Genomic DNA, 13,178 nt, shown 5'->3' with positions numbered 1-13,178 from the left:
TGATGATGTCCCTGCCTCAGCTTTGTGAGTGGCTTAGACTGTAGATGACACCATTGGACTAGCTTCCTTTTGTCTTTAAATTGAACTTTAAAAAAATCTGAGCAGTATAAAAATGACAGAAGAAAATAAGAAAAGAAGCAACAAAGAAAAACGAGAATCTCCTTCCTGCGCCTTTTCCTAGCAAGGAAGAGTCAACATGTTTAGCACAATGTTAGCCACATAATAAACACGCAGTAAATGGCATCGGTTGTTTGGTTACTAATTTAAAGTAATTTAAACCTTATCAGAGAAAAATAAGCACCATATATGTCGTTTGTGTGTTTGAAGAAAAAATGAACATTTGAGATGTAAATATGGATTTATAATGAAGACAGTGACTTCATGATGTTAAACTGCTCCAATTGTCAGTAAGTCCATTTCAGAAAAGGAATTCTTACATTTTAGAAACTTACTCTTTCTATAATGAATCTCTCATTTCAGATTTGCTTTATAATAATTAAGATACATTTAAAAATCCTGACTTTTAAAACATTACTTATGGTTGTCTAAGTGTTGCCAGCCATGATTGACACCTGATTCTATTGCTCCAGGTCATCACCGTTCCTAGAAAACGAATTCCCCAGCTCATTCACATTACTCCTCTGTTTCAGTGCTGTACAATTTTATAGGGTGTTTACATTTGAAGTTAGTTTTCATATTTTGTGCTTTCTTTAAATTTTGTTACCCATTCACCATGAAAAATTTTATCCTTTGTTCATAATTTGATTTTGTTGTTATTTGGTCTTTTGGTTAAGAGTGTAAATGACCATGAGTTTATGCTTTCATAGTTTTACAAGGTGTGATAGCTCTAAATGGTTATTTCAGAAGCACAACATCAGATTCTGTGTTTGTCTCTGCAATTGGGTGGATATAAAGAATTCCCTCTAAGCCTTACTTACCTATGTATTGAAGCAAACACCTGAACATTTCAAGGGTTTTCCATGGCATGGAGGACATAGCATCCTTTAGGATTTGGCTTTGCTGTAAATACAGCAAGTTTAGAGTTTATAATTTCTTAACTTAATTGGTGACTAAATTGTAAGTTACCTTCTTAAAGCTGACCTTCCAAAGAATTCTTAAAGAGCCCTGTGACACTCATTCGAGATGGTAAGTATTTCTAAAGAGAAAACCAGGATTCGTTACTTGTCCAAAGGGTGTAACCCTTGACCTCCAGCACACTGAATGTGTGTCATACTGTGTATGCACGGTAGACATACTTACACAAGAAAGCAAAAGACTTACCTCAGAATTTCATTAAATGGCGACATGGAGTTAAGTGTTTTCATACAGTTCCTGGTATGTAGTTATAAGTTCTTTATAATTTAGTTAAAAGACAGGTGTTTTATAAAGCACAAAAATGGGCTAAAATAAGGTCTTTGGTTACATTCGTAAAGCAAACGGGCAACCTAGTTGGATTTTTTTTTCACGAGTATTTTTTCTGGCTATGAAGTGCTTGGAGTAATTAGTACTTTTAGATAGCACATCTTGAAAGATTGAGTTTGGGGACAGTCGGGGCTGTCTTTACAGTCTTTTCTACAGATACTTGTCAGTACAAGGGTCAGCAGGACACGCCTGCACTGTGCAGCGCCTGCTGTAGGAATGACTTCTGCATTTTTAAGTGGTTGGGGAAGTACTTTTTGACATGAGAAGAGGACATTCATTTCAAGCCTATGTCTATGGTTCTTTCCTGTAGAGCCAGGCTCACTTGCCTTGACCTCCCAGGGCATGTTGAACAGTGAAGCCAACAGTGATCCCCGTGGTTAAAGGACTCACGGTACTGTGTGGCCTTTGCACAACGGAGCTCCCATTCTGTGCTGATACAGCACAGTATTACAAAACAACAATAACAAACAAACAGAAGCCCACCATAAACCAGTGATTCTCAACATGTGGGGGTTCAACCCTTTGGGTGTTAACAACCCTTTCACAGGGGTCACCTGTGACCATCAGAAAACAGATATCTACATTACCATTCTAACATTAGCGAAATTACAGTTAGGCAGCAGCAGTGAAAGTAATGTGTGGTTGGGGGTTCACAACAGGAGGAGCTTACTGTATTAAGGGGTTGTAGCATTGGGAAGGTTGAAAACCAGCGCCATAAACAGATTTGGTGGAAAACTATACTTTTAGTTTTGGTCTGTAAAAGGCAATGGGGCCCTACAAAACCAGGAGAGGGAGAGGCTGGTGGTTTGCCTTCGTGCACAGAAGCATTGAGCACCGACAGTATGATGTCACAAGATATCCCTATCGAGTTAATTCTGATATGTGAGTGGTGATGTCCTATGAAGGACCTTGAGCAAATGAGATAGCTGTGGCTTTGACTTACGATGTAAACTGTGCTTGATTCTGTAGCTTGGTCAGGAGCATTGCTTGAGTAAAATGCTGTATCCAGGAGAAAAACCAACATGAAGCATTATGTCAATTCATACAGTTGACATCCATCTAGATGCGGTGTATTTTGAAGCCAGACTCCTTGTAACTAGGACGGGTATTGATTGAGAACTCGATGTGTGCTGGGCGCTGTGGTGAGCTTTAGTGTGTCATTTCTCTTAAATCTCACACCAACCTGTGAGGAAACTGTTGCCAGCCTGGAAGCAATCTGTTCAATTAAGGTGGCAGCTAGAAATGCATCTTGTGTCTGCATTCTATCCCAGTCTCTCTAAAGCTGATGCCGTGCTCCTAACCAGTACATTGCCTAGGTACAATTGCATGCCTCTAATATAGTCAGTGATGTAAACTGGTAAGAAGGGTGATTGTTAGTCTAAAACGGGGACTTGGTTAGGATTGCATGGTGTGCACTAGCTGATGGCAGAACAGCACATTGAGAACGTGAGAACGTTTATCAGTTTTCTCTGGTTCTGGTACTAGGTTCATTATGAGATGCATTTATTCATTTGTGTGTTTATCGTTCATGATATATCACCTGTGTGGCTAGTAGTGAAGAAAAGATTTCTTTATATCTTGTAAGTTTAAAACAGATGAGTGTCTTCCTAGGGTTTCGTAAGTGTATGGAAAGTCTCATTTACACTGAAAACCAGTTTTGCCATGGTTAATTAATACATGCAGGATAAGAATACCTGTAGCAGGACATGATGCTACAAGCTAGTCAGTGCCTGGGAGGCAGGGGCAGGAGGATTGTATATTGAAGGCACATAGCAGAGCCCACAGTATGATTGTAATTGCAATGAACTGTTATGAAGGAGTTTGCAAAGGTCCTTTTTGAAGAACTTTTGTTGAAAGTCCTTCCACACATGGAAATAGTTGTTTCAGAAGTTTGGCTCTATAAAGTGGGCAGTCTTCATAATCTGGTTCTTCTGAATCAATTTTAAATGTTTTTCTATGGGTGCCCTCTAAATGTGATTATATTGTAAATTATTTCTAGAGAGGAAATGCTCAGATGCCATCTCAATCTTTGGCATTTTTCTTTTAAATAATTTGTTTATTTTTATTCTTTTGAGGTGCTGGGATCAAACCCAGCATGTACATGCCAGGCAAACCATTCCGTCACTGAGCTACATCCCCCGCTGGAGGCACTGTTCCAGCGTTTTACTTTGTGGGCAGATTTCTTTTGGAATAGGTTTAAACTTGAGGAAACCTGAGATCCTTTCATCTTCGAATACTCACTACTTTGTCAGGCTGTAATGCTCATCATTAGAATGTAAGCTACATAAAGGCAGTACCAGGACTATGACAGGCTAGGCTTGTGTTTGCTCAGTTGTGTGTATCTGGACCTTCATAAAGACTGTGAGGTATATAGCTGTGCACATTTAGAATAAACTTTTTATGTTGTACAGTTCACATCCCTGGAGCAGTAAAAAGGGAGGTAGAGGACCATTTATTGCTTATTCGAGGTTATTTATAATGGTTCTATTTATTTGTTAACTAAAGTATAACTTGTTGGTGCTTACATTCTGTGCTGATATAAGGCAATGATTGAATTTAAAAATTTCTGTTGTGATACTTTTTATAGATGTGTTGATTTTTTTTCATACAACAGAACATTTTTGACATCATGTAACTTTTTTTGTCCTTGTTAGAGCATAAGAAAAAAAGTTTAACTGAGAGAGAAAACTGCTACATTTCTTCAATGTATAGAATATATTAGAGCCGTGTGTCTGTGTGTGTGTGTGTGTGTGTGTGTGTGTGTGTGTGTGAGATGTGGTGTGCGTGTGTGTGTGCATGTGTGTGTGAGTGTGTGTGAGTGTGTGTGATGTGGTGTGTGTGCATGTGTGTGTGAGTGTGTGTGATGTGGTGTGTGTGTGCATGTGTGTGTGAGTGTGTGTGATGTGGTGTGTGTGTGCATGTGTGTGTGAGTGTGTGTGATGTGTGTGTGTGTGTGAGTGATGTGGTGTGTGCGTGTGTGAGTGTGTGTGTGCACGAGTGTGTGTGTTTGTTTGTTGTATTTGTGCAGGTGCATAAGTCCATGCTTGCTTGTGTGGAAGCCAGAGGTCAGTGTCTATATTCTCCTCCTTTGCTTACTACCCCTCTCTTTCCTACACCATTATGAAAGTCAGCCTTTCATTGACTGAGGTCTTACAGTCACAGTGCTTTTCTAGGTGAGGGTTAGAGCTCAAGTCAGTGTGCAGTGCTATCTCTAACAACACTTAATAGGCTGAAACAGTACAGTCCACGGCCTCTAGGTCCCTCCTCTGTAACAGGTCCTCCCTGTTATCCTTCAGGTCATCCATCTCCATAGATTCAAGAGGCTGTGTCCTGTGATACTCAGTTTGGCTCTAACTCTATACTGCTAGTGAACAGTTTGTTGTCTTTAGAACACTTCACAGAACCTCTAGGAACCTTCCTCACAGACTCATTTGGAATTAAGTTGTACTTGCCTAGTTGTAATGTACAATGGTGTACATTACCAGAAATGGCAGGATTGATGCTAAGACAATGACCACTTTGCCATCTACCCATTTGGCCCCAAACCCACCGCTTTAAATTGTTTGCAAAGTTTACTAATACCACCAGGAATCCATGAGGTTTGCTTTATGTATAGTTTGCTTGACCTGTTTAAAACATAGTTCAGAGTCCAAACTGAAGGGCGTTTTGTTTTGTTTTGTCTTGCCGCGTTTCTTTTGGTCTTGGAGGAATGTTTTATCATGAGTCTTCCCAAGGAAGAGTTGGATCTGAGTGTTTCGTTTTGCTTTATTTCTTTAATCTTATATTCCTGATCCTTCTAGTTCTTTATAAGCTCTCAGGAAATGACTTATAACCTGGATGTAACTGGACTATGAGTCTACTGGAGTTTGTTAATGAAGGACTAAAAGTTTCTCTTGCATCTACAGACCATCTTTGGGTTGTTGACAATGGTGGCTATGCAGTTATCCGTCTTGGTGTTATTTGGCTCTGCTCTTTACCGTCTCTCTTAAATGCCTATAGGCCTTTGTTCTGGTGACAGGGATCTCCCATCCTGTTCTACTAGATACATGCCCATTCCTGGAAGAATTGCAGTGATAGAAATGCTACAGTGTGCAGCTACTGACTGAAGACACCAGTACATCACTTAGGCCATTGACCTAAACCACCATCTATAGTTACATTCACAGTCCCTGCACCTAGAAGGAAAAAAAAAGACTGCTTCCGTCAGAAAGACAACCTGAGACCAGTACCACTGCTGGCTGGGTGTGGTATCTGCAACAGAGGGCAGTAAAAGACTCTTCAACAAGACCTGTGGGTCAGAACAGTTTCCAGTTCTACTTAATATTACTGTTATGTGCCATTCTAGATGCTATGACTTGGTCCCTTCGAAGCTTTGGAGCATGGTACTGGGCTCATTAAGAGGTACAATAGAGGACATGGTTTATTGCTCTTGCCTTTCTAATCCCAGATCTATAAGGCCATGTGGCACTCCCTTAGACTATCATGAGTCAGTGGACCTTGGCACTAGTCACCTCTAACTCCTTCACTGTTGACCTGGAAATGTGTTGTCCGGATTTCTAACCCTTTCCTTAAAGCCTTGAAATCACATTTTTATCCTCATTTTGGTCATGGTACTCACCGTGATATCCCTTTTACCCCTGCATACATGGCTTCATTACTCAGGGTGTAATACTTTGGTTAGATCATGTTGTTCACATGACCTTTCTGGATGCTCTTTTGGACTGCAGTTATGTTCATATTCTGATTTTGTATCATTTTTACCCTCTTATGGACTGGTAATCTTGATGAAGAAGATGAATCAAATTCTCGATTTCGAGCTTCCTAGAACCCTGGCAAGGGTCTGCTTTAGAACAACTTCATCTACAAATCTACACCTACAGATGTCCTAGGAAAGGTCAGTTTGTGCCCAGAAGGAAAGTATCTAAGATAGCTTTACTGTAAAGTATTCAGGAATGAGGTGTGAGCTGCACTCCACTGTTACCGTGTCTACCAACAGCTCTTCATTATTCTCCCTGGGCTTGGATACTGTCTAGGAAGGTCATTGGCCGTCATTCCCCAGTTCATAGTGAAACCCCCATTCTTCCAAATAGTTATGGTTCCTGCCTGCCCTTCATTCGTGTTTCTCTCATTCTGTCCCCCTTAACCCCATGATCCTGTCAGTCCTTTAGATGCTTTTGCATCTGTAGATTCAAGCGCCCACAGCAGCACAGGTCACGGTAGTTGTTGTTCAGCACCAGGTTTGATGGGAAGAAGGAATCTCTCTTCATCACTACTGGTTTCTTGAGTTTTAAAACACACTTACTACTAGATACCCATATTTTCTGAATACGTGAGTACAGGAATGTAGGTGGGAAGTGGATTGATTGCCTTTCCTGGCTTGATGTATGTTTCACTAGGCCTAAGTCAGTCCCTGTTTCCCCCCCCCCTCTTGGTTACCTTGCTTTCCATATTGCTTCTGAACAACACAGTGCTCTCGTCAAGTGAGACTGACTGCTCTTTCTCAATGATAACTTGGAATGGTTGCTGTGTCATTTTGCTGAAGTCTCAGAGAGGCAGAGGATTGTCTATGATTATATAGCAGATCACTGCATAACAACGTATTTTACACACTCCCCCACGGTTTGACCATCCACTATGTTATTCTGTCTACACTTTATTCTCTCTCCCTGGGGGCTGTTTGGTTGTTGGCTTTAATAACTTGGGAAGGAGGTCACAGCCTTGATGTGGGGCCATAGTAAGCTTTCAGAATTCTCTAGCCCATCTCTTATATAAAATTAGAACTTTCATAGGCTAAGCCGTTTCAAACGTTTCTTTATTTTTACATATATTTGTTTGTGAGAAGTATTTACACAAGTGCTGTATGTGTACACATGGTGTGTATCTGGAGGTAAGAGGATAAATTTTGGAATGCATTTCCTCCCAGTGTGGGATCCAGGAATCAAACTGAGGTTGTTAGGCTTGTGGTAAGCAGCTTCACTGCCGAGGTATTTTGACCTGTTGCTATATTGAGAATGTCTTTATTAGATGTTGTGATTGCTACACCATCCTGACACTTTGCAGCTTTACTTCTTTGATTAATGTGGCCAGTGAACATTATCCATAATTCTCTTTTCAGTCTTGCCCATTCCTAGGCTTCATAAGCACCTGAAGTGAGAGCTGGTAGTGTTTGGGGGCTTTTAGAAAGTAATCCTGTGTCTCATTCTCCTATACACACATAGCCTCTGATGAAGTCACTGTGAATCTTCAAGAAAGAAATGGGGAAATGGTTGGAGTCATGGTAGAAGGAATTTAAGCTCCATGTACCCAACTTGATGCATTCAGTATAACAAGGTTAAAGAAAATGGGTAGAATGGAGAGGTTTCAGTAAGAAGTGGATGTGGAGTCTTGCATAGGCTTGTTCCTACCACTTAGCCTGGATCACTGGGCTCCTGTGTTTGAGTTAGAGACCAGCTAGAGCAACACAGACAGACCCTAACTCAAAAACAAAGAAATGTGGGCTAAGTCAAGTAATGTCCCATCGAAAAAGCAAAAAGCAAAACCTCTGTAATGTAGAGTTGAGGACAGAGGAACTAGGATGTGATGGACCTAGAAAGAATTTGAAGTGGGAGATAGATACCACAAGAGATGGACATCTCCTGCAGGTGAGTACAGGCCTGGGGACCCAGTGGTGAAAGTCTGACAGGTGGGATTGTGTCTGCTGAGAAGCAGACAGGCATCCACATTGGCAAAGCCAGTAGGAGAGTCAGAGTAGCCAGCCTGAGAAAGAAGCACATGGGAGACTAGATGTTGTAATGGAGGAGAGCATGGATGCTCATAAAGGTAAGGATGTGATTAAGGTTGGTCTGGCATAAGGAACATACACATTCTCCTCTTCCTGTTTTCTTTTTAAAAGATTTACTTATTTTATTTATATGAGTACACTATAGCTGTCCTCAGACACCAGAAGAGAACATCAGATCCCATTACAGATAGTTGTGAGCCACCATGTGGTTGCTGGGATTTGAACTCAGGACCCAGTCAGTGCTCTTAACCACCAAGCCATCTCTCCAGCCCTATCCTTGTACTACATTTACACATTCTTGGGCTACTTAGACATTGTTAAACACTACAAAAATGGCCCTTCCTAACCTATAACTAAAGTGGGGGGTGGGTTGCCCCACCCCATCTTTTCTCTCTCTCTCTCTCTCTCCAAACTCCAAATATATATATATATCCTTTCTGCCCTCCCTGTGTGTTATATGTACTTGTATGTTATGTATATGTGTGCAAGTGTTACATGTATGTTTGTGTGCATGTGTGTTATGTATGTGTATTGCGTGCATGCATGTATGTTATGTATGTATGTATTATGTGTATGTTTGTGTTACATGTATGTGTATGAGAGCACAGCCTGCAGAAGCTGGTTCTCTTCTTCCATTATGTGTGTCTAGGGGCTTGATCTCAAGTCCTTAGACATAGTGGCAAGTACTGTTAGCCACTGAGCCTTCTCACTGGCCCAAGGCCTTCCACGTAGATGAGTGTTTTACCTATATATCTGGTGGTACCATCTATGTGTGGTACCTGTTGAGGCCAGAAAAGGGCATTGACTTCTCTAGACTGGAGTTAAAGATGGTTGTGAGCTGCCTGGTGGGTGCTGGGAATCAAACCTGGGTGCTGTGGAAGAACAGTGTGCCATCTCCGCCCACGTTCTCTGCTCCTGCTGGTAGAGTTCCTGTACTGGTCACTGGTAATTTGAAATGACTTCCAAACATCCTGAGATTTATCACCACCTGTTCTAAAGTCCAGTTTCTGAATCTTCTCATTTCTCTCTAGTTTGGTGGTCATAAGCTTCAGCTTTGACTGTATACTAGGCTGCTTTTTTTTTTTTTAATAAAATATAGGTTCCTATCTATGCAAGAATCTGATCCAATTGGTGTGTTCCAGACGTAACCGTCAACAATTTCCTCAGGGTATTAGTCTGTGCAAGGTGTTCCAGGAGAGAGCAATGATTCCTCCTGACGATGGATCATTTACGTTTAGAACTATTAACCAGAACAGTATTATAAGTGTTTCTAAGTGCATGGACTCTGTGGACAGAAAACTCTCGTGTTGTTCAGAATCCTCAGTTTCCTACCATGTCAGTGAAAATTTTCATAATAGCCCTCGCAGAAGAGATAACAGAAGAGTGAGATAACCAGAGAACACAAAACGCTTAGCATGACAGCTGGCACATTATGAACACAACAGATACCCACTGATGGTATTGATGTTTGTGTGATCGCACTAACACTTTAATAAGAAAAGTCTGTTTTTCCATAGGCCCGTGCAAGTTTAACTTAAGTTCCTCTCCACACTATTCATTCATCAGGACATGACCTAATGAAGTCAGATTTCAGAGTATCTTACTTTGAACTCTAAGAAGTCAAGCTTACTGATTGTTAGGATTTCATGTACCAGGCCCTGGTGCTGTGGTGGAGGATTACTTGTAAATATTTAGATTAGTTTAAATTTGCTTGGTAAAGTGGAGGTGCAGGGTGGCTGTGTCAGATCCTGCAGATTTCATTCACTTGATGAGAGCAGTGTGGACTGATTCATTGTCATTCTTACAGGAAATGCCTCGTATTTTACCACATCCCCTCAGCCCAGATGGTTCGTGCACACCTCTGTAGTGCTTAGGCCACTTAAATCTTGTTTTAAATATCTTAAAACTAAAGAAACACAGTTGTGCCTGTCATTCATCCTGGCTCCTCCTCAGTGGTGCTTGCCCCACCCTTCTGGCGAGCTGCCTGCCCCACTGCAGAGTGATTGTCGAGAGGTAAAAGTCTTTTGTTAAAACCATGAAACTCTTAATGGGCATTAACATACTTGCATTTACAAGCAGTGAAGTTTGTCACCTTCGTGTTGTTATTTATGCAGCATTAACCTTTTTCTCCAGATCATTGAGACTGAAAATATGATGGACCGAATTGTGACTGGCTTGTCTGAGTCTAGTGTCAAGGTGCGGTTAGCTGCTGTCAGGTATGAGCTTTACGTGGTCTGAATAAAATCCCTTGCTCTGTGTTTAGCCTGTTTCCTTTCCGGTCCTTCACTAAGCACAGGATGCAGATGTTCCTGGAACGTATGCTCAGGTGAATCCATGCAGTGTGTAATGATACCTAACAGAACCTAGCCTCCAACGCCCGTGAGGTGTCTTGCCGTAGCTGACTTAGTGTCGATTAGCCATGCTTGAAGTGTACATTCGTACTAGTGAAAAGCCAAGCAATTGATTTGACATGTTGAGTTTTGGCTTCTTGGGAAGCTAATTTTGATCATTCTTTGTAGATGTTTGCACAGTTTATCCAGATCTGTACAGCAGCTTCGAACCAGTTTCCAGGATCATGCGGTGTGGAAACCTTTGATGAAGGTGAGAAAGTCACAGCAGTCAGCACAGATTCTGTGTGAGCTGAGCACCCAGGTCTAGGGATGCTGCTGACTCTTGGATAGAGCACTCTGATGGCGACCTTGAGACCCACGTTTTGAGCTTCTGCAGACTTAGAGAATATGGCTCTCAGAGGGTCAGCGTTTCTTGTGTGAGAGAGAAGCCCCAGCCTAGGTGTCCTTAGTAGCTTGAGCTCTTGGTACTCGTTTGGTCTTCTGTATGTTTAAACTTAAGTCCAGAGGTTTTCCTTGTCGCCTTTGGAGTTATAAAAAGGAAACAAACTGACTGTTTTGGGATATAAAATAAAATTTGTGCCATTGACTCTGCTTTTGGGGGTCTCCCATGCCAGGAGTAAGGAATTCAAGGCAAATAAATCTAAATTAAAACTTATAAAGGATGCTTCCAGTTAGTTATGTAGCTAGTGATGTTAATTCTCATTCGGAACCACATCAAAATGGTCTTCAATCTTTTTCTTTTTTTTTTTTTTTTAATCTCTTCAATAAGTGTATACATTTCGTTTGCTCAATAGATTTTTAAAATTTATTTTGATTCTTTTGGTTGTTGTTTGTGTTTGAGTGCTTAGTAAGCAAAGCTTCCAGGCAGGTTGGCCTTGCAAAATCTTTTATTATGGAGATCTTAGCCTTGCTTAAACTTTGTGTTAGAAGAGGAACATCAGTGCAACAGAAATAAGAGAAACACCAAGCAGATGTGAATTAGACTTCAAAGATAAAAAGAACAGAAAGATTTCTTTGTATGAGCAGAAATGCCATGTATGAAAGATGTAGGAAATGGCAAGGGTGCCTTCATGACCACTGTCATAATGGAGTGAGGGAGGCAGACCAGCAGACAGTGGCCAGGTGGAAGCTAGGTAGTGCATGTCTGAAGTTTTGGTACCTGGAAGGCAGAGGTGGAGGATCGTGAGTTGAAGGCCAGCCTGGGCTGTGCAGTGAGAGCTTGTTTTTGTGGGTTGTTGTTTGTCTTTAAAGGTGGAGTTGGATCAGTGCTACAGGCCTTGGGAATGAGCGATGCTTGGTTCCCGTGGGAAAGCTTATCTCCTGGCAGAGCATGTGATTTATTCTCTGAGGTCTTGAAATAAGATGGTAGTCATTTAAGAAACAGTGCGAACCCTAGCGCTGCTTCACTGGCAGGCATGACAGCCTTGGGTACGTGGTTTGTGTTTGGTTTCTGGAAGGATGTCAAGATCAGCCTTATAAGGAGGCTGGCTCATCAGGACAGAATGTTTGTTCAGGTTCTCCTTTGCTGTGGCCCTTCCTTCTCAGCCTGTGACCGCACTTGTCTCTGAATTTCTGTTGCCCTTCTTCACCTATGGGACACATGGCCTCCTCTGAACTGACTCAGTTCCTGCTGGGCTTTTGTTTCCTGAAACCCTGAATGCCTTTCCACCCTGGTAACACATCACCTAAGGGTGTACCAGTTCAGTCAACAGAAGTCTGTTTCGGATTCACAATCTCTCACCTGAACCAGTGGAGCCAAGTGTGATGCCCAGATTTTGGGAGGCTCTTCTCAGTTAATATTTCCCTTTACAGTTTCTTCTTTTCCTTTTCAGTTGTTCTGTTTTAATGATAGCTTGATCTTGATTTATTTATAATCCCTTCAAGACCTTTAACTGTTTTCTGTTTCCCAAAATAACTTCTTTTGTGTCCAGACCTTTTTCTCTGGTTGCTCAGCTCAAAAATCTCTGTATCATACACATCAAGGATAGAGCAAGGTGATTTCTGTCTACTTCTCACGGGGCAAATGTTCAACGAGCAGACTAGAAGAGTTTGGTACTCATGGCTGTACGTGGGTTCAACTCTCAGACCACGACTTAGTCACACATTTATGTGATATCACATGCAAATACTCATACTCATTTTGATTTCTCATAGTTGAGAAGCTGCTTATGTATCTAATAATTTTTCTCATTTGCTTTTCCACATTTTAATCTGTTGATTAACTAGACACAATATAATAGCCATTTAATTTTAATAAAAAAATTTTGTTTGTGTTTTAAACTTCATATATGCACACCTGTACACACACACACACACACACACACACACACACACACACACACACACAATTTGTTGTTCTTCTAGGATTGAGCCCAGGGCCTCATTCTTGCTAGACAAGCCCTCTACCACCTAAGCTATGCCCCCCCCCCCAGTGCTATTTTATTAAAATTAGCTTGACAGCAGAGACGAGCTTCTGAATTGCAGTATTTTTCCTACATGTACTATCCAGTGTGAGAAGTCAAGGTGTAAGGTAATTGTTTAGGGTTTTGCTTAGTCATATATGACCTCACCTTTAGTATTTCAGAGTTAATGACACCGCCCTTTTTATTCTGTAGGTTTTACAA

At 41.3% G+C, this 13,178-nt stretch overlaps 1 protein-coding gene across 14 annotated transcripts in view; it reads left to right on the top strand.

Annotated features, from left to right (window-relative positions):
- The window catches only part of Armc8 (armadillo repeat containing 8), a 94,604-nt gene that overhangs the window by 56,841 nt on the left and 24,585 nt on the right, over window positions 1-13,178 (top strand). For 7 of the 14 annotated variants that reach the window (NM_001173354.3, XM_063265588.1, XM_063265590.1 and 4 more), the window contains 3 exons: window positions 10,337-10,419; window positions 10,723-10,804; window positions 13,170-13,178. The exon at window positions 13,170-13,178 is cut by the window's right edge and continues 78 nt beyond it. The exons of 3 other annotated variants lie outside the window; for them this stretch is intronic. In NM_001173354.3, coding sequence (NP_001166825.1) covers window positions 10,337-10,419; window positions 10,723-10,804; window positions 13,170-13,178 — 174 coding nt within the window. The remainder of the gene's footprint in view (window positions 1-10,336; window positions 10,420-10,722; window positions 10,805-13,169) is intronic. 4 more of the 14 variants (XM_063265589.1, XM_063265592.1, XM_039081546.2 and 1 more) reach the window with 1 other exon arrangement.

The sequence above is a fragment of the Rattus norvegicus genome, chromosome 8 (assembly GCF_036323735.1).
Source record: "Rattus norvegicus strain BN/NHsdMcwi chromosome 8, GRCr8, whole genome shotgun sequence".
NCBI classification, from domain to species: domain Eukaryota; kingdom Metazoa; phylum Chordata; class Mammalia; order Rodentia; family Muridae; genus Rattus; species Rattus norvegicus.
Note: the sequence above shows the minus strand (reverse complement) of the source record. Positions and strands in the feature narration are given on the sequence as shown.